Here is a 20,212-nt window from a genome sequence, read left to right on the forward strand (position 1 = left end):
CACACACACACACACACACACACACACACACACACACACACACACACACACACACACACACACACACACACACACACACACACACACACACACACACACACACACACACACACACACACACACACACACACACACACACACACACACACACACACACACACACACACACACACACACACACACACACACACACACACACACACACACACACACACACACACACACACACACACACACACACACACACGCACACACACACACACACACACACACACACACACACACACACACACACACACACACACACACACACACACACACACACACACACACACACACACACACACACACACACACACACACACACACACACACACACACACACACACACACACACACACACACACACACACACACACGCACACGCACAGGCACAGGCACACACACACACACACACACACACACACACACACACACACACGCACACACACACGCACAGACACACACACACAAGCACACACACACACACACACACACACACACACACACACACACACACACACACACACACACACACACACACACACACACACACACACACACACACACACACTCACACACACACACAAACACACACAAACACACCTTCAAAATGAAGGGTGTTCAGGTTTTTTAAATGCATTATTGAAAGAAATACGTCAAGATGATATTGATCAAATTTTGACCGTACCACCCTTTACGACATGGATGTGGATGAAAAGTCTAAAAAAAAAATAATACATTTTGCTGTAAATGTAATTGAGAAAATTTGCGACGATAATTTTTCTGAACAAAATATGCCTGCGGAAACTTTTAAAGTTGACTTAGCGCAACTAATTCTCAAAATATTTGCAAAAGCAACTTGCCATCATACCGCGTTGTCATTCGCGTTGTCATTCGCGTTCCGGAAATCAAATGACCGATATCCCTACACCCAACGTCGACAAAGGGCCGATAGCCTTCTTAATGAGCTGTTTATTTAGGCGAAAGCCGGTCTAATTAATTGGAAACTATTTATCCTAATGGGTTATCTGCGGTGGGTGCTTGAGATAACTAACTATGGGTGTTTGCAGATCAGTAACCCATAGTGAATGTGATTACTTTCCGCTTCCATGGCGGCTACGAAAGTGCTGCTCGAAATTGTAAACAGTTTGACAGTTGAAGAATGACCCCTATAGACAACCTATCCATGCTTTGATTCATCGAATAATAGTATTTCACTTGAATGAAGTTTAAAGGTGTCCATTTGAAGTTTATGAACTGAATACTGACATACACATTCGCAATTATAATTCCTCGATTGACAATAAAGAATTCCACAAATATTCCACAAACATTCCACAAACAAACACAAACAACACAAGATTCCACATTGAATGTTTTATCGAAACTGAATTTTTTTCGGATTTTTTTCATCGGATTATGCGTTTAGAAATTGTATAGAAGTCCTTTCACATCGAAAAGCATAACTTCTATCATGTTTGCAACTTTGCCATGATACCATGCCGCAAAATCATGACATTTTTCTAATGAAATCAATCATCAACCGAAAGATTTTTTTTTAATTAGCTCAATTCGCTAAAACGCAACTTTACTGTGAATTGTTTATCCTATCATATATCATTTCTGTGAACAATTCAATAGATTTGACCCAATCAAAATGCAGTTCAATCGAGAATAAATTCTCATGAAGTTTCCCTCGGTCGGCAATGTTTTATTTTTTATTTATTTATTTGGAGATACGATGTGGTTTGAAGTAATTGTATGGGGGCAAAAACATGTTTAACTGTTAGCACGAAAAGCATGGATTTATTTTCAAACTCCAACGCATACTTTACAGCCTTACACGATTAACTACGAGCTTTACTACGATTTGTAACTTAGGGTTAATTCAAGGCATCAGCACATTTTAATCAGAGATTTTTTCTCCTACTAGTTTCGTTCACTAAAGTGTATGAACGTCGCGAATGCCATAAAGATGGTAAAACGACTATAATCGAAATAAAACAAAAGTGTACGAACATTTTCTAACACGTCATTTTGTAACTTGTCCCTATTTCTGAGATACGTTGGGTTACCCCTCGTTGAAAAAAATCATAATGTTCTTGCGAAAATCGTGAAATAGTATGATTGAAATGAATATTGATTTGGTTCAACGACCGAGGGTTAGGTAAAACCGGGAATTCGTACCGTTTCGTAGGGACAGAAACGCCAATCAATAACATCCAGACAGTGGCAGCAGAAACATCTTTATCGTTCTATCTTCTGGTACGACTACAGATCGATCAGAAATACATTAGCAAATCCTTAGGCCCGTTCCACGCTGATAATATAGGATCAATGTTAAAGAAAGGAGATTTTCTTTGAATGCTCGTGGTATCTTTCCATCATTTATTTGTTAATTTTCTTGTTTATTTAGCTTTTTTGATATACTATTTTAATAAAAATATCAGAAGAACTTAACAATCTTTCGATGGCGATGAAACCTTGAAAAAACTGCCACTGCTTTTCTGGAAGCAAAAAGAAAAACGGATCTCCTCCTCAAACTGACTCAGAGCGACATCGTGGAGCAGGACTGATTGAACATGACAAAATAAACCCGCCCGTCTAATCCCCGCAGGTGGATGTTGGATTCGTTGACATGGGTGAAATCTTTGAAACAGCAACAGCATGGGAAAAAGGATTTACCCAAGTCAGATTACATTCTGTGCGGGTACCCATTCGGAAAAAGTTTTTTGCTTCTCTCTGCTGCTCAATCTCATACATGTGCCGGTAGGAAATGTTTTGAAGGATTTTACATTTTATAATTCGTTTTTCTTGATTTTGAAAAAGGCTTCGATCCATTTTCCATAGGGAAAAACACCAATAATAACTTCACCAAATGGATGCTGTCAAAATGCTGTCATCATAGGGGCTACGGTTCAATGTTTGGTGTATGAAATTCTTAGTTGTTCAAGTCTATGAGAAGGAAAAGCACCGATAAGGGTTTATTTTCGTTGGATACCCTCTACTGCATACGACCCCATATACATATGTCTTTGAGGATTTTTTCCACATTTGTTAGCTTAATTCAGTGCTATAAATAAATTCAATCAATTGCATCAAAAATTCTATTAGTATCTATAAAACCTTAAAATTATTTTAAAAAAATCTTATTTTAAACTCTATTTATACAATAAATTCTAATGAAAAAACGATTTTGATTTTTTTGGCTTAAATTTCTTACTTGGAGTTCATAAAGCTATTTCCGTTGGCAGATTTGTTTCCTCATCGAATTCATAGTTCATGCAGCAGAAAGTTATGAAAAGTCATTGCTAAACCATAAAGCTATTTTACCCCTCTCGGAAAAAATCTTCAAGTCATCGTTGCCACGTTAAATCTTCAAGTCATCGATGCCATCCCAAGTGACACAGATTAAGCTAACTAGCATAAGAAAGTTTTATTATGGCATTTTTTTGTGTAGCTCGTTTTATGACGGTTTAATAATGGTCATGCAAAATGCGTTTATTCTTGTTTCGACCATATGTTTTCAGATAGTTCTAAAAACGCTTATAAAGTTGAAAGAGCTATGAATGCTCTTTTCAAACTATAATAAAAGACAAACTTAGAAGTTTGTTCCGTGCTTTCTTTTGCATGTTTTATAATAGTACTCAGTGCCTGAATATCATATCGCCATAAAACTTAGTGACAGTTTTCGATCAAGATGTCAAAAAAGGACACGCTCAGATTAGATAGCACATATTTAAATTGGAATTCCCATTTTTACACATTTTTGATAAGTTATGTGTGATGGTTTTGAGTTTTAAATTACTGAAAATAAAGGGTGATACGGTCAAAATTTGGTCAAGGGAAAACGCGTGTAAATCGATGAAATCGTTTTTTAAAAAAATCAAATTAAACTCCTTTTTCAAGTTTAATTAGTATATAATTCAGGAAAAATATTCAGTTAGGCTTCCGCTTTTCCAAATCCGAATTGCCAGGCCTTACGCTTAACCCCTGCCATCAGATTTTGTACAGCCACCTTGTCCACCCTCTTCGCCGCAGAAAGCCAGTTTGCCTTGAACTGCTGCTCGTCCTTAGCAGTTCTTTCGGTCTTCTTTGGGTTCCGCTTGACAATAGCCCAGTACTTCTCAATTGGGCGGAGCTCTGGCGTGTTGGGAGGGTTCTTGTCCTTGGGAACCACCTGCACGTTGTTGGCGGCGTACCACTCTATGGCCTTTTTACCGTAATGGCAAGATGCCAAATCCGGCCAAAACAGTACGGAACAACCGTGTTTCTTCAGGAAAGGCAGCAGACGTTTATTCAAACACTCTTTCACTTAAATTTCTTGGTTGACAGTCCCGGAAGCTATGAAAATGCTGCTTTTCAAGCCACATGTAGAGATTTTGCCAGCATTGCGTGCGAGTAGCTCGGATTTTCGCGATGCGCGAGCAAAATTTTGATACGCTGCTCTTCTTCCTTGGACGGCATTTTGACAACTGAAGAGTGAACTCCAAAATCAAAATAGGAGCAGCATTCTACACACACACACACCTTCAAAATGAGGGGTGTTCAGGTTTTTAAAATGCAAAATTGAAAGAATTACGTCAAGTTGATATTGACCAAATTTTGACCGTATCACCCTTTATACGTGATGATGTCATAGGAAACGCCTCAATTTTAATATAAGATTGTCTTTTGTGCCAATGAAATTACGTAACCTCAATATTTTGAACTAACTTACTGTTTTGAAAGAGTATTAGGTAAAGGTATCTTAAAATTAGTAGGCCAAAAACAGCTTATTGATCACTATGTAAGGTCATGAACTCAATTACTTGTTAGTGACGAAGGATGAAGTCATTATCTCCGGGAATATAATAATTATTCTATGAAGCAATCGAACGAACCTTACGTTCGACTATCCATGCGTTTTCATCTCAGCCACTGCCTCTTTTTCTTACCATAGAAGTACCCTCAAATTCCGCTCAGCAAAAACCATCATCATCAGTATTATGTTCGTGTACATATTTGAAGAACTCATACACACATTGCCGGGTACACGAACTGGCACACATACACAGACAAAACCAAATACACAACTGAATTCAAGAGGATTACACTCTCCAAGATCGTTACGGTGTCTGGCTTTGGCCTAGGAAACTAAACATTTACACGCAGCACATATTTCCCAGCAACGAGTCAGTCTGGAACCTCATCTCCTCCTCCGGTCTAAGAAAATGTGATGCGGGGGAGGAAAGAAGAGGCGGTGAGAAAAGCTCCTGCTTTTCCTAAATTGATTAATACTATTAGGATGAAAGCGAGGCGTTTTTGTGCTAAGCTGTTTGTGTACATGCATGGTATGGCACCTATATGGCATATTTATTTACTCTCAAACCCTGTGAAGAGGATTTTCGCACCATATTTTTGGTTCGATCCAATAACAATTTAGTCGCATCTTCTGTCGAAATCAATGGCGCATTCTATCAGATGTTTTTTCTCCGAACTAGGAATGCACAATGGGGAAAAAAGTGTACAAACCGCGAAGAAATTCAATATTTTTCGTGCTACATGACCAAAATCTATGAAAATATACTTTTCTTTTGTAAAAATTTCCGGAAAATCGATTGGACATAGTTTCAAACGCCGTACAAGCTTGCGAAAGGAGATATAGTGCCTTTTTAACCCCTTATTCCCCTATATTTTGCAAACATTCCAGAAAAACACTGATTCGAACCAGAGAATTTTGAATGAAAACCGACCTATCGTGTGTAATTTTTTCTGAGGAATCGAATGAAGGCTGTTCTGGCCTCCGCACGCTTCAGAAAATGGAGTTATGGCTGTTTTTACCCTCAATTCCCCTATATTTTTCAATTATTTCAGAAAAAAGCTTATTCGAACTTGAAAATTTTGAACCAAATGGGTTGTATTTTGTGTGATTTTTTCCGAGAAATCGAATGAATGCTGTTTGAGCCCCCGCACGCTTTGGAAAATGAAGTAATGGCTGTTTTACCCTTAACTCCCCTCAATTTTTCAAATTGTTTAGAAAAAGCATGTTCGGACTTGAAAATTTTGAATCTTTTGGGACGTATCTTGTTTGAGCTGTTTGAGCCATCGCACGCTTCGGAAAATGAAGTTATGGCTGTTTTTACCCTCAATTCCCCTACATTTTTCAATAATTTAAGAAAAAAGCATGTTCGGACTTGAAAAATTTGAACCAAATGGAATAAATCCAATGTGATTTTTTTTGAGAAATCCAACGAAGCCTATTTGAGCCACCGCACGGATTAGGAACAAGAGTTATGGCTGTTTTACCCTTAATTGCCCAACATTTTTGAAATAGCTCAGAAAAAGCATGTTGAGACCAGATAATTATGAACCAAATGTAAAGTATTTTGTGGAGTTTTTTTTCCGAGGAATCGAATGAAGGCTGTTTGAGCCGCCGCACGCTTCGGAAAATGAAGTTATGGCTGTTTTACCTTCAATTCCCCTACATTTTTAAATTGTTAAGAAAACGCATGTTCGGACTTGAAAATTTTGAATCTTTTGGGACGTATCTTGTGTAATTTTTTCCGAGGAATCCAATGGAGCCTGTTTGAGCCACCGCACGCTTTGTAAAATGGAGTTATGGCTGTTTTTACCCTCAATTCCCCTACAGTTTTCAATGGTTTAAGAAAAAATCATGTTCGGACTTTAAAACTTTGAACCAAATGGGTTTTATCTTATGTAATTTTTTCCAAGGAATCCAACGAAGCCTATTTGAGCCACCGCATGGATTAGGAACAGAAGTTATGGCTGTTTTACCCTCAGTTTCCCTACATTTTTCAAATAGCTCAGAAAAAGCATGTTCGGACTTGAAAATTTTGAACCAAATGGAACGTATCATGTGTGGTTTTTTTCGGGGAATGCAACGAAGCCTATTTGACACACCGCACACATCGGAAACAGAAGTTATGGCTGTTTTACCCTCAATTCCCTTTCATTTTTTCAAAAAGTTCAGAAAAACCATGATCGGACTTGGAAATTTTGAGCTAAACGATACTTATCTTATGCAATTTTTTCCGAGGAATCCAATGGAGTCTGTTTGAGCCACCGCACGCTTTGAAATAGTGAGTTATGGCTGTTTTTGCCCTCAATTCCCCTACATTTTTCTGAAATCATTGAAAAATGTAGGGGAATCGAGGGTAAAAACAGCCATAACTCACTATTTCAAAGCGTGCGGTGGCTCAAACAGACTCCATTGGATTCCTCGGAAAAAATTACATAAGATAAGTCTCGTTTAGTTCAAAATTTTCAAGTCCGATCATGGTTTTTCTGATTTTTTTTAAAAATGAAAGGGAATTGAGGGTAAAACAGTCATAACTCCTGTTTCCGATGTGTGTGGTGTGTCATATAGGTTTCGTTGCATTCCCCGAAAAAAACCACACATGATACGTTCCATTTGGTTCAAAATTTTCGAGCCCGAACATGCTTTTTCTGAGCTATTTGAAAATGTAGGGAAATTGAGGGTAAAACAGCCATAACTTCTGTTTCTTATCCGTGCGGTGGCTCAAATAGGCTTCGTTGGATTCCTTGGAAAAAATTACACAAGATACAACCCATTTGGTTCAAAGTTTTAAAGTCCGAACATGATTTTTTCTTAAACCATTGAAAACTGTAGGGGAATTGAGGGTAAAAACAGCCATAACTCAATTTTCCAAAGCGTGCGGTGGCTCAAACAGGCTCCATTGGATTCCTCGGAAAAAATCACACAAGATACGTCCCAAAAGATTCAAAATTTTCAAGTCCGAACATGCGTTTTCTTAACAATTTGAAAATGTAGGGGAATTGAAGGTAAAACAGCCATAACTTTATTTTCCGAAGCGTACGGCGGCTTAAACAGCCTTCATTCGATTCCTCGGAAAAAAACTCCACAAAATACTTTACATTTGGTTCATAATTATCTGGTCTCAACATGCTTTTTCTGAGCTATTTCAAAAATGTTGGGCAATTAAGGGTAAAACAGCCATAACTCCTGTTCCTAATCCGTGCGGTGGTTCAAATAGGCTTCGTTGGATTCCTCAGAAAAAATCACATAGGATTTATTCCATTTGGTTCAAATTTTTCAAGTCCGAACATGCTTTTTTCTTAAATTATTGAAAAATGTAGGGGAATTGAGGGTAAAAACAGCAATAACTTCATTTTCCGAAGCGTGCGGTGGCTAAAACAGCCTTTATTGGATTCCTCGGAAAAAATTACACAAGATACGTCCCAAAAGATTCCAAATTTTCAAGTCCGAACATGCTTTTTCTTAACAATTTGAAAAATTGAGGGGAATTTAGGGTAAAACAACCATAACATCCATTTTCCAAAGCGTGCGGAGGCTCAAACAGCATTCATTCGATTTCTCGGAAAAAATCACACAAAATACAACCCATTTGGTTCAAAATTTTCAAGTTTGAATAAGCTTTTTTCTGAAATAATTGAAAAATATGTCTGTTTGAGCCACCGCACGCTTTGAAATAGTGAGTTATGGCTGTTTTTGCCCTCAATTCCCCTACATTTTTCTGAAATCATTGAAAAATGTAGGGGAATTGAGGGTAAAAACAGCCATAACTCCATTTTCTGAAGCGTGCAGAGGCCAGAACAGCCTTCATTCGATTCCTCAGAAAAAATTACACACGATAGGTCGGTTTTCATTCAAAATTCTCTGGTTCGAATCAGTGTTTTTCTGGAATGTTTGCAAAATATAGGGGAATAAGGGGTTAAAAAGGCACTATATCTCCTTTCGCAAGCTTGTACGGCGTTTGAAACTATGTCCAATCTAATTTCCGGAAATTTTCACAAAAGGAAAGTATATTTTCATAGATTTGGGTCATGTAGCACGAAAGATATTGAATTTCTTCGCGGTTTGTACACTTTTTCCCCATTGTGGAATGGTTCTATGGAAAAAAGTTCGAACATTTGAAGACTATTAATTTTGCACTGAAACTTGAAACCTCATATACAAAACTAGAGGTGTTTTATTTGAAACCACATAACTTAGACACCGGTAGTCTGATTGCAGAGAAATTTGTTATTTGGGACCGCGAATGCTTAAGATAGGGTAACAAACCACTCCTACATGGAGGAGGCTGTCATACAAAATTTACGTAAAATATGATGCAACTCGAAAAATTTTCAAGGGGTTTTGATTTAAATTGTGTTTTGCTGTTCTGAATAAGACATCTCTGTTTTCGAATCATTCTCATTGCATTTTGCATGGAAAACAGTTTTGACATAACATAAATGATTTAATGTGAAGTCTAACATTAACTCTCATGCAATACTAGAAAAAAAAAATCGATTCAAGTCAACAATCAATTTGCGAAGTGTAAAATTGCAGTTATTTTGGGCTATGGCATTATCGTGACGGAATGCAACCACATTCCAAAATTAACCGAAGGCAAATCGCTTGTTTACTTTCCGCCAGACTAAGTTCATTGGGGCATGTACCAAAAGTTCCTGGAAGGACTGTATCTGAAATTGCCGTGCATTGTAGCTTATTTCAACGAATAAATCAATGCGGTCAGCCACTTTCAAGATTAACTTAAAATTTTATGATACAGTAAAGCTTGTTTTCCTGTATTTGACAAATATAGATATGGTTTTGTGGAATTTTTGTTTGAATAATTCAGTTTGCTAGTCAATAAAAGAATAAGCAAGGCTTGTAGGTATCATCTGAAGAAAATCTGCATAACTAAGGATATTTAGTTCAAGTCAAGTGTTCCAATATTTCAAATCAGAAAACCGAAGACATTTTAGATTTCAAATACGAGCGAGTATTTCAACTGATTGAACAGTATTTTTGTTTTCGTTCCCAAAACATACAAGCACTGTCGTTCAGCAAGAATGAAATTTCGAGAAGCAAATCAGTGCTCCATGGTATCAACCAACTGTTTGATTAGACAAAAACCCAAAGCTTTCATCATCACCAATCGATCCCAACCACTCACAAACATCCAACCAATCGAGTGAGGTCCTACTTCCTCACGCACCAGATTCATTCTTTGAAATCGAAACCAGTATGTGATTGATTACAGAGCAAATGTGGATGATGTTTGCCAGAGCGGAATTCCCTGTGATGTTGTCTGTCTTAATCTAACTCGATAGAGACGTTATATCTGAGAGCATTTCTGATCTGGCCTGGTCTTGCAGCTCAATCCTTACTGGGGCTCCGTCTTCAAACCCTCCAAAAGGTTCGAAGAAGCATTCGACGAACAATCCAAGACTTATTGGCACCAGCCATCCAAAACAAGCAGCAGCACCGAGATTGCTTCCATTATTGGCTTCGGTCGATAGATGAAGTTCATTACTTATTCACAATGAAATGTGAGCTCACACTTCCAGATCCTGTTCCGGGAAAGTACAATCGAAATCTCAATGGGGATCGTTGGATGCTGGAGCCAAAAGATGGGTAGCTATTTCGTTAGTGAATTAGTGGCTACATTGGGATGACCATAGCCAAAATATATGCTATTATTAGTTTTGCTATTCGTTTTTGTGGTTTGAATCGATGATCTAAAAATCTGGAACGAATACTGTTATTTTATGTTTTTCAAGGTATTCAATAGTATTAAATTTTGGTTTGAATAAGCAAGTTAAATTATTAACAAATCTGGGTTTAAACAACTATAAATAATTTATTCTACCGTGTCTTACAACTTGAACTGTTGCATCTGCAAATCTGAAATGAAATCAATTGGAAATATTTCACTAGCGAATGGTAAATAATGTGCAACTAGAGTCCAGGGGTGTTATACTCCTTAAAACAGCTTAATGTGTCCTGTCAGACAGCACAAAATGAACGCAAGTTTTCTAAAACTGCACACACAGCGATAGAACGTCTACTTCTTGCTCTCTTACCGCGCACGATAATCAAATTTCCATACAATGATTAAAAACGCAATGAGCTGAATTAATCTGGCTCAAATTTGTGTGGGATGATTTTTACAACATTTTTTTTTTCAACACGACACCCCCTTGATTGGTGCATTTAGGTGAAAAAAAAAAGACTTTCTGAAAGTTTCAGGTCATTTGGCAGAAGCACAGCTGGCGCAAAGGACTTGAAACTTGTATGGAGATTTTCGGCAGAATATATGAAAAATCGACATACTATCACTCTTTGTGTTCTAAAATATGTTTCCAGTATGCTAGAAACCTCAGAATTTCAGGAATTGTAGTAAACAATTACAAACAAGATTTTTAAAGATTGTGACGCAATACGATTTGACTGTGATAAGTTTTTTGCAATTTTATGCGATTTTTTTTCGCATTTCATCGATATATCGTGAACGGTGTATAGGTGGATTGTTTTATTAGTAAAAGTAGTATCGAATTGTCATATAATGAGAATAACGATTTCCACTCAGTAATAATGAATGCAAGAAGGTTTTAATGCCCCACAATAATGTTTTTCAGAGATTTTTTCGCAACTTTGCCGAGGACACAAACTTTCTATTTGTTATTCTCATTGTGTGACGATGCGATCAAGTTAGTGCGATTATTAGCCTATACACCGTGTTCGCGAAAAAAAATCACACATTCAATTGCGGATAACTCATCACAGTCAACTCGTATCGCGTGACAATCTTCTACAAACTTGTTCGTCGTTGTTTGAACTACAATTCCTGAAATTCTGTGCTTTCTAGCACACTAGAAACATATTTTAGAACACAAAGAGTGAAAGTTGGTCGATTTTTCGTACATTCTGCCGAAAATCTTCATACAAATTTTAAGTCCTTTGCGCCAGCTCGTGCTTCTGCCAAATGACCTGAAACTTTTAGAAAGTCATTTTTTCACCTAAAGGCACCAACAGCGTGGAATATAAGATTTTTTTTTTGTTATGGGCCAGTCTAGAGCTGATCCACTCTGCACAATGTGCTGCTCAATGAGAAAACTGACTTCTGAAATTTGCCAAACTCTCTGCTTTATCATATTTTTACTGGTTTAAGTTCCCGCGCCGATCCTCCGGTGCATAGGGCCGGGGTAAAAGACCTCCACTGTTGACGATGCGGAGCCAGCGTCTTCACCAGGTCCCAGTCAAGACTCTCGTCGAGAGTTCGTACTTCGGCGGTTAGGATTCACCGCCATGAGTTTCTGGGAGTGCCTCTCCTTCGATGTTCCTCTGGATTCCATTCAAGTGCCTCTCTGCAAATCTCTTTCTCATCTCTTCGCAGCGTGTGTCCAATCCATCTCCACTTACGCTCCCGAATCTCGATTTCTAGCTTCCTTTGATGACACCGGCGATGTAATTCCTCATTTGAGATCCAATTGCCAGGCCACCAAGCGCGGAAGATACTCCGCAGGCAGCGATTCACAAATACTTGCAGTTTTCGCGTCGTCACCAAATATGTGCACCAAGTTTCTCAACCGTTCAGCAATACAGATTTGACGTTTGAGTTGAAGATTCGGATATTCGTTCGTAGAGAGATCTGGCGTAACCGCCAGATGTTTCGGAAACTCGCAAACGAAAAATCGGGCCTTACTGATCCGGGTTTCGAAGCCTTTTCTGCAGTGTTCGGCACAAAAACGTTAATCCGCTAATCGCTAGTTAGTCCGATAACTTTTTTTAGCGGTTTAATTTTGCCGCTAAATTTTGATCGAGCTAGCGAATTAAAAAGTTCCGCTATTTTTTGGTTCCGCTAAATGAAGACCGCTAACTTTCATTTACTTGTTTCAAATTCACGAATTATTACTGATAGAAGAAAACTTTTTGTCGTTTGACAAAATAAGGAGACATCGGGTATCATTCTTACACCAATATGCGCTTCAAGTGAAAGTGGTCACTTTGAATGGTCTCAGGGCAGGAATGCTTCATACAGATTTACTTTTTTTTTCTCTTTTAGTACTTTTTTTTCTCAACATTCTTGGAAAAAGAATTCAAGAAATATAGTTAAACAGTATTAAACTATTTTAAACATCCTTCATGTAATTCATAGCTAGAAGGTCAACTTTTCGATACTGTTTTTTGCCTGCAAAAGTACAGTCCACGGCCTACTTGATCAATATTTTACGTGACTTTAGCATGGTCGTCCACATGAGATGATTTGTTGAAATGTGCTTTTTAGGTTAATCGATGGATTTTCAAAGGCTTTTCCAAATTTTCAAGTTTTTTTTTATTTTATATTTCAACGTTACCATCCCTCCGGGCAAGTCTCGTTAAATACATATACGAATCGTGCTGGAAAAATGACCTTATCACCTCTTATCTTACAACTTCGATTCTCAACCTCCCCGTGATGCTGGCTGGGATGCGAGCAACCTTAGCAGAGATCGGATACCCAACCCAACTTCAAGTCAGGGACGGAGTGTAATAACGTTCTGGTGGTGTTCGGGACCCAAAACAGCAACACCACAAGGTCCTGCTGCGAAATAGTGGAGTTGGCTGCGAGCCTTGCGAGCACGTGACTGTAAAAAAATACAAGCAACGAACAATGAACAACAAATTTCGGATGGAAATCGGCAAAGACCCATGCGACGGAAATGGACCATCGATTGGAAACTTGAAAAATGGAACTCCCGATCTCTAAATTTCATGAACAGTACCCACGTGCTCTCCAACGGATTGAAGAGCTGGAAATTCGACATCGTAGCGCTGCAGCTGGAAGGGCTCCACAGTAAAAACGTTCCGAGAAGGTCATATCTACCAGAGCTGCGGCGACACACATGGGTTTGGAACCACTTTTAAGTGATGTGGAAGATAAAGAAGCGCGTGATTAGGTGGTGCGGTCGACCCACGAATGAAGATCGTCCTCGGGGATTTTAACGCTCAGGTCGGCAAGGAGAAAGAATTCAAACCTACAATTGGAAGATTCAGCGCGCACCAGCTGACCGAGAAAAACGGCCTCAGACTGATAGATTACGCCGCCTCCAAACGCCAAACATGACGGAACGACTGGTTCGACGAGGAGTGTAGAAGGGTAATGGACGAAGAGAATACCCGGCCGGCAGTAGTGCAAAGAAATACCTGTCGAAATGTGGAAAATCACCGACAGCGGAAATGGTAGCGAGTCCGAAATTTTCAGGAGAAAAAACACCGCCTGGAGGAGCAGGAGCTCGAGGAGCAAGAGCAGCTACTTCGTTCCCAAGGAACACGAAAGTTCTAACAGGAACTCAAGGCATTCCGCAGAGGCTGCAAGCCGAAATGTTTTGGGATAAGGACGGGGGAATAATGACGGACAATCGTGGAGTGATCAAAAGTTGGAAGCGGCACTTCGTTGAACACCTGCAGCACATGCAGAATACAAAGACGGTGGGGAAAGCATCGCCAGCGAAGTCTAGGATACCATTAAGTTGAATAGCAACAAGTCGGCTGGGAAGGATAGAATTGCGGCTGAACTCATCAAAATAGGCCCGGACAAATAGACTGATTGCCTACATCGGTTGATGGTTCGGATTTGTGACTCAGAGCAGCTATCGAAAGAGTGAAGGAGAGGGTAACATGCTCCATCTACAAGGAGGGCGACTAATTGGACTGTTAGAACTACCGAACGATCACTGTTCTAAATACTACCTACAAAGTGTTGTTCCGAATCGTTCTCCGACGCCTAACGCCACAAGTAAACAGATTTGTGGGAAGTCCTCGGCTTCATGGAGGGGCGGTCTACGACGGACCAAATCTTCACACTACGGCAAACCCTCCAAAAATGCCGTGAACAGAAAGTCCCTACGCACCATCTAGTCATCGACTTCAAAGCCGCATACGACACGATCATCCATGACGAGCTATGGAAAACCATGGACGAGAACGGCTTTTCCGGAAAGCTGATTAGACTGATGATGGATGGAACGCAGTCCTGTGTGCGGATTTCTAGTAAATTATCGAACTCACGCAGGGGGCTTCGACAAGGCAATGGTCAATCTTGCACGATGTTTAACATGGCGCTAGAAGGAGTTATTCGACGAGCGTAGGGCGAAATGCGGGGCACGATATTCAACACATCCAATCAACTGATCTGCTTTGCCGACGACATTGGCAGATCATCTGCGGCGGTGGAGGAAATTTACCTTCAACTGAATCGCGAAGGTAGGATTGGGTTAATGATTAATACGTCCAAGACGAAGTAAATGCTGGCCTGCAGATCCGAGATCGACCTAGCCCGATTGTCCAGTAATAACAAGGTCAAGATTGACGGCGACGAGCTGGAGATAATCGAAGGCTTGGTCTATCTGTGGAGGCGAAGCATGAACCACGAATTCGCTCGACTCTACGGCGAACCCAATATCCAGAAGGTGGCGAAGGATGGTCGGATGCGCTGGGCCGAGCATGTTGCGGGAATGCCAGATGACAGTCAAATAGGTGTTCGCTACGAGTGCGGTAGGAACGAGCGAGGTGGTTAAAACAAGTGGAGCGTGATATGGTGAATGTGAAAGAAAAAACTGGAATGACAACATCACTTTGTTTCAAAATCTGTTGCACAAACATTTGTATAACTTTGCTCCTTCTCGAGCGATAATAACCAATTATACAATCAATAAAAGTTTATAAAAAAGGCTATCGTAGTAAGAAAAAACATATGACAATGTTTTTTGCTTATTTACTGCTCATTTTTAACTTTCAACTTGAAAGTAAATTTTCTGCACTGTATAACAACGTGCCAATTTTACAAAACCATACAAGAGAGGTATTTGAAAATGAAGGATGCACGGTGAAAACTCCTTTTTGTTCTAAATTTAACGGGATTATGCATTTCGGTATTTGTTTTGCATACCCTTGATGTGGACATTCGTCTCTTCTGAATATTCAAAATATATTACTTTTTTGTCGTAACTCGTATCATATGATCGTTTGCAACAGAAAGTATGTAATAAGGTCTAGATCAATAAAAAAAATTAGTACAATCGGTGCATGTGCATGAAATTAGGACCAAAGTGGATTTATCAGTGTTTTAAGGGAGATTTAGCGACCTCTTGAAGTTAATCAAATGAGCTGAAATTTGACATGAGGACTTCTGGCAGGCTGAAGAACGATTTTCACCCTTATGTATTCGTAATGTAGATCAATTTTACACTAATGCATGTTTTAAGTTAAAAAAAAACTACAATCTGATGCAGGGTTTAAAATGGGCAAACCATTATAATTTGCACCATGAAGAATGACTTACCTTAGTTTCCTATTTTTGTGCACCGATATGATAACTAGTGCATTCCCTAACACAGCCCCGATGATGATAGATCCGAAGATTAAACTTTTCATACAGAGGATGGCAACATCGGTGACCTGGTCGTCCCCAACGTCGCTGCCACCCAGTTCAAGGTCATGGTTTCCGGTCCGGTTGCCGGCAGATGTTCCGGAAGCATCCCCTCCAGAGGACAAATTGCCAAAGGTAATCATCATGTCCAGCATGATTCCGCCGGTGGTTGTGCCGCCAACAGCTGCAGTAGACTCAGTAGTAGTAGTAGTGGACACTTGGGAGGGACCTGACGGCTGCTCTTGCTTCTGCACCATTTGCGCACCGGCAAGCATCGCTCTGAGGGCCATCAATTAGAGCCAACCAACCCCCTGATGCGACCGACTCTGGTTGATTGCCATTGAATAATGCTCATTTATTATAACTACACTCACTTACAAATACACCCACACACACTAACACTCCCTCAGGCCTCCCGAACCCCCCTCTTGGCAGCACAACTTTCGAACTTTTGTCACACTGAACAACCCCCAGCAGGGCAATTTAGCCGTAAATCAACGACGATGCCCACACATCTACTAACACACGTACTACACACTCACAAGCTAACTCGACTTAATTGGTGGTACACCCTGTCGGGTTGATTTTCTTATTGATTGCTTTCTTTTCACTGTCGACCTTTTTTCACACGGACGTCGATTTTCTGCTTGGATACTTTTTTTCACCCCAACTCACTTCATCATGATTCAAGATTAGACTTTTTAGCACACTAATTATACGGGTAATCGAATTATTACATTTCTTATAGCAATTCTGCCATGCTGGCTGGTTGCTTGTTATCCCTATTGGTTCGATTGCTTCTTTTCCGTTTTGAGCAATTGTAGAGAAATGTGCTTAATATCACTTCAACAAGAAGCTATTTAGTTTGGGGACTCACGTTTTCGCCTTTTCCGTTTTCGCTTTTGCGTTTTCACTGTTCTTTGTTTCATTCTGATCTACGCTGGTGGGGGTGGTGTTGGAGTACTGGTGGGGGAAACTGTTGCCCTACTGATTGTAGACGACGGAAATTGTGACGGCGGCCCGATGGTAAAAGTTTTCCAACCATGATCAGGGGCAATGCGATGGAAAATGGTGGTGGCACGGATGTTTTTGTTGTTATTGTTGCTTCTGTTTCGACTTTTCCTCGACAAAAATTGCTCCAGGTGCTGATCATTTTTAATCACTAAGGATTTCTTGCCCGCGTTCTTCTTACAAGGCGCCCACTGTTATTGTTTACTTTCTAGTTTGGGTGGCCAGCATTAGCAGCGTCGTTGCTGGGTGTGAAGATGACCCTGAGGAAGAGAAACAGGGGAAGTAGAGGCGTTACTTAGCACATTGAAATAACAATCTTCAGGCGCATTTCTTCATACATTTAATCAAGCAAGGCATCAAGAATTGTTGAATTATTGAATTCCAAATTTGTTCTAGTACATGTTATAATTTGCTGTGGACCTGTTGAATGATACATAAGCAGAGGTGCAAAGAGATCCCATCATGAAACATGCAGTGCCGATTCTAACAACCCGACGTCAGCTCCGAAAAAATCATCCTCATAAGTTAATATAAATGTATAGATTTTTAGTAACCAAATTCAATTTGAAAGACGATTAAAAATCAACTTGAAAAACACTCTATGAAAAATATCATACTTATTTTTAAAAAAAACAACATTTAGAGTTTACAATCTTTTATACTCCGTAGAGATATTTTGCATTGGTTTCTATTCCGTAGAGTTTACAATTCCATTTTTGGTTCTTCGTTTGTTTCATTTCCGTTGTGTGAGTTAATTTTAAAGCTCGTGGAGTTGCAAATTCTCTTAAACCTATTTGAAGGCGACAGGATTCGACCCCCTATAGTCTGATTTCAAACCAATCACGCTAGCCATTAGGCTAAACGACCGCCTCAGAGCACACAGATTCTACCTTTGAAATGGAATGTAGAAATCGTCAAATTTTCATGGGATGCTCGGCGAGATTGATAGGTACATTTGTTCATGGCCTGATGGTCTGCCCTTGGTGTTTGACCGAGAGAAAAGATTCAAACTAACAAATAGTTATAAGGGAGAAGCCAGAGTAGACATCATGTGCTATGCCAGCGAATTGCATACCACAACATATAAGAAACTGCAAGTGGACTCAATATACATTGACTTCGCCAAGGTCTTCGATAAAGTTCCACACATAATCGTAATAGAAAAACTTACTCGCTACGGCTTTCCTGTATGGTTAACCAAATGGCTGTCGTCGTACCTGCTTAATCGTCGAGGTTTAATAAACATTCGTGGTACTCACTCTATTGTGTTCATCATGCCGTCTGGTGTACCGCAGGGCAGCCACTTAGGACCGCTTATCTTTGTGCTGTTTATAAACGATTTAGCAACATGGCTTCAATCGCCAAATCTGCTGTTTGCTGATTATTTGAAAATCTATCGAATCATCGATCCAACAGAGGATTGCGCTGCGCTTCAAGATGACATCGACAGATTACTGGCGTTGTGCAAAATACATGGAATGTAAGTCAATGGCGGTAAGTGTAAGTGCATAAGCTTCAGGAGTAGAGCCTCGATCGTTTAAGACTACGCCTTAAGGGGGGGGTAGGGTCTAACGGGTATAAAAAAACACCATTTTCACGATTTTTTTCTAGAGCTATCGTTCAAACAAATGTATTCAAATTTTTTGCATTATACAAAGCATTGTTAAAAGAACATTTTGTAATTTTTTCGTAAAAAAATATTCAAAAATGAGCCGGTGACGGAGCACTTTCGAAGATGCCTTTTAGAAAACAGGATTTGCGGTGGACACTGTATCTCAGCACAGAATCATCTGAAGTCAAAAAATCAGTGCAAAATATTTTTAATAGATGTTTTTCTAGACACCAACGTTTTTATTTAACTTAAAAAAAATTTTATGAAATTTTTGTGGCTGTTTGAAGTAAAAACTACGATTTTTCACGAAAAAATCAGCCATTTTTCACCTGTAAAATCTCCCCAAAGTAAAAAAAAAAACAAAAAAGAAAAACGTTGGGGTCCAGTATTTTATATGTAGAAAATATGTTCCAAATTTGAAAAGAATCGGATAAGTAGTTTTCAAATGACGATGTCCACGGACTTTAAAAATGTGCTTTCGAGAAAAACGCGTTTGAAGTTTCTGCTCTTGCTTTCTTGCAGTATTAGATAGGAGGAGATAAAGGCCTATAATTTCTGCAGTTTTGCTTCAATTGACTTGAAAATTTGACACAACATTCTTGAAATGTTTTACAATAAGAAAATAAAAAAATAAAAAATCGACTTTTAAAGTGTTAGACCCTAACCCCCCCCCCCCCCCCCCCCTCCCTCTTAAGCCAATCCGTCAGACTGGGTAATGATTTTTTCGGCATCGAAAACTTTTAAATTGGTGCATCTATTATGGGTTTTTTCCTAAGGGAATCAAAAATTTAAAAAAATCTTATGCTAGGATGTGAAAAACTATGTCATCATCGTGTCGTAATCATTAAATTATAACTCGATTATATTTAACTTAACTTAAAGATATATATTTTATTAATATGTGCTGTGGTATACAAATGTTGCATATAACTCCGCTGTTGCGGTGTGACGGTATTTATCTCCTTATTTCCTGACTCACGGACCTAGGTTGGAGCATTCCTGAAATAAACAGAGAAAAATAGAATATTGTTAGACAAAGGATGTCTTAAATGATTAAAAGGGAAGAGTGAGGGATCGTGTGTAACGATATAACGAGAGCCCCGACACACTTCCGTTTCGTTAGCGGGTGGCTTAAGCGCCACTTCCTTACGGAAGACCACCCACCTAGTCTTGGTTTGCCCAGCTGAATGAGACTCGGACGTGAGTTCCTTTTTTGGTTCCCTATTTTGGGAAAGAAGCAGAAGGGTCTCTGAAAAGGGATCCGTACTTCGGCTTCGAATTCGAATCCGCCCCGAAAACGAGAACAGCCCGCAAAATCACGGAAAGGGGGATTATTCGTTGCTCGCTAAAAAGTTGAACCAGA

General features: G+C 39.5%; 1 protein-coding gene across 5 annotated transcripts in view; it reads right to left on the bottom strand.

Moving 5' to 3' along the window:
• Nucleotides 1-20,212, bottom strand: part of LOC129740071 (octopamine receptor beta-3R-like) — a 422,031-nt gene that overhangs the window by 224,900 nt on the left and 176,919 nt on the right. For 3 of the 5 annotated variants that reach the window (XM_055731661.1, XM_055731658.1, XM_055731662.1), the window contains 2 exons: nt 19,833-19,848; nt 16,140-17,497 (listed from right to left, as the gene is read on the bottom strand). In XM_055731661.1, the coding sequence (XP_055587636.1) occupies nt 16,140-16,516 (377 nt within the window). In that variant the 5' untranslated portion in view covers nt 16,517-17,497; nt 19,833-19,848. The remainder of the gene's footprint in view (nt 1-16,139; nt 17,498-19,832; nt 19,849-20,212) is intronic. The other 2 variants (XM_055731660.1, XM_055731659.1) reach the window with 1 other exon arrangement.

Source organism: Uranotaenia lowii, chromosome 1, assembly GCF_029784155.1.
Source record: "Uranotaenia lowii strain MFRU-FL chromosome 1, ASM2978415v1, whole genome shotgun sequence".
Classification (NCBI taxonomy): Eukaryota; Metazoa; Arthropoda; class Insecta; order Diptera; family Culicidae; genus Uranotaenia; species Uranotaenia lowii.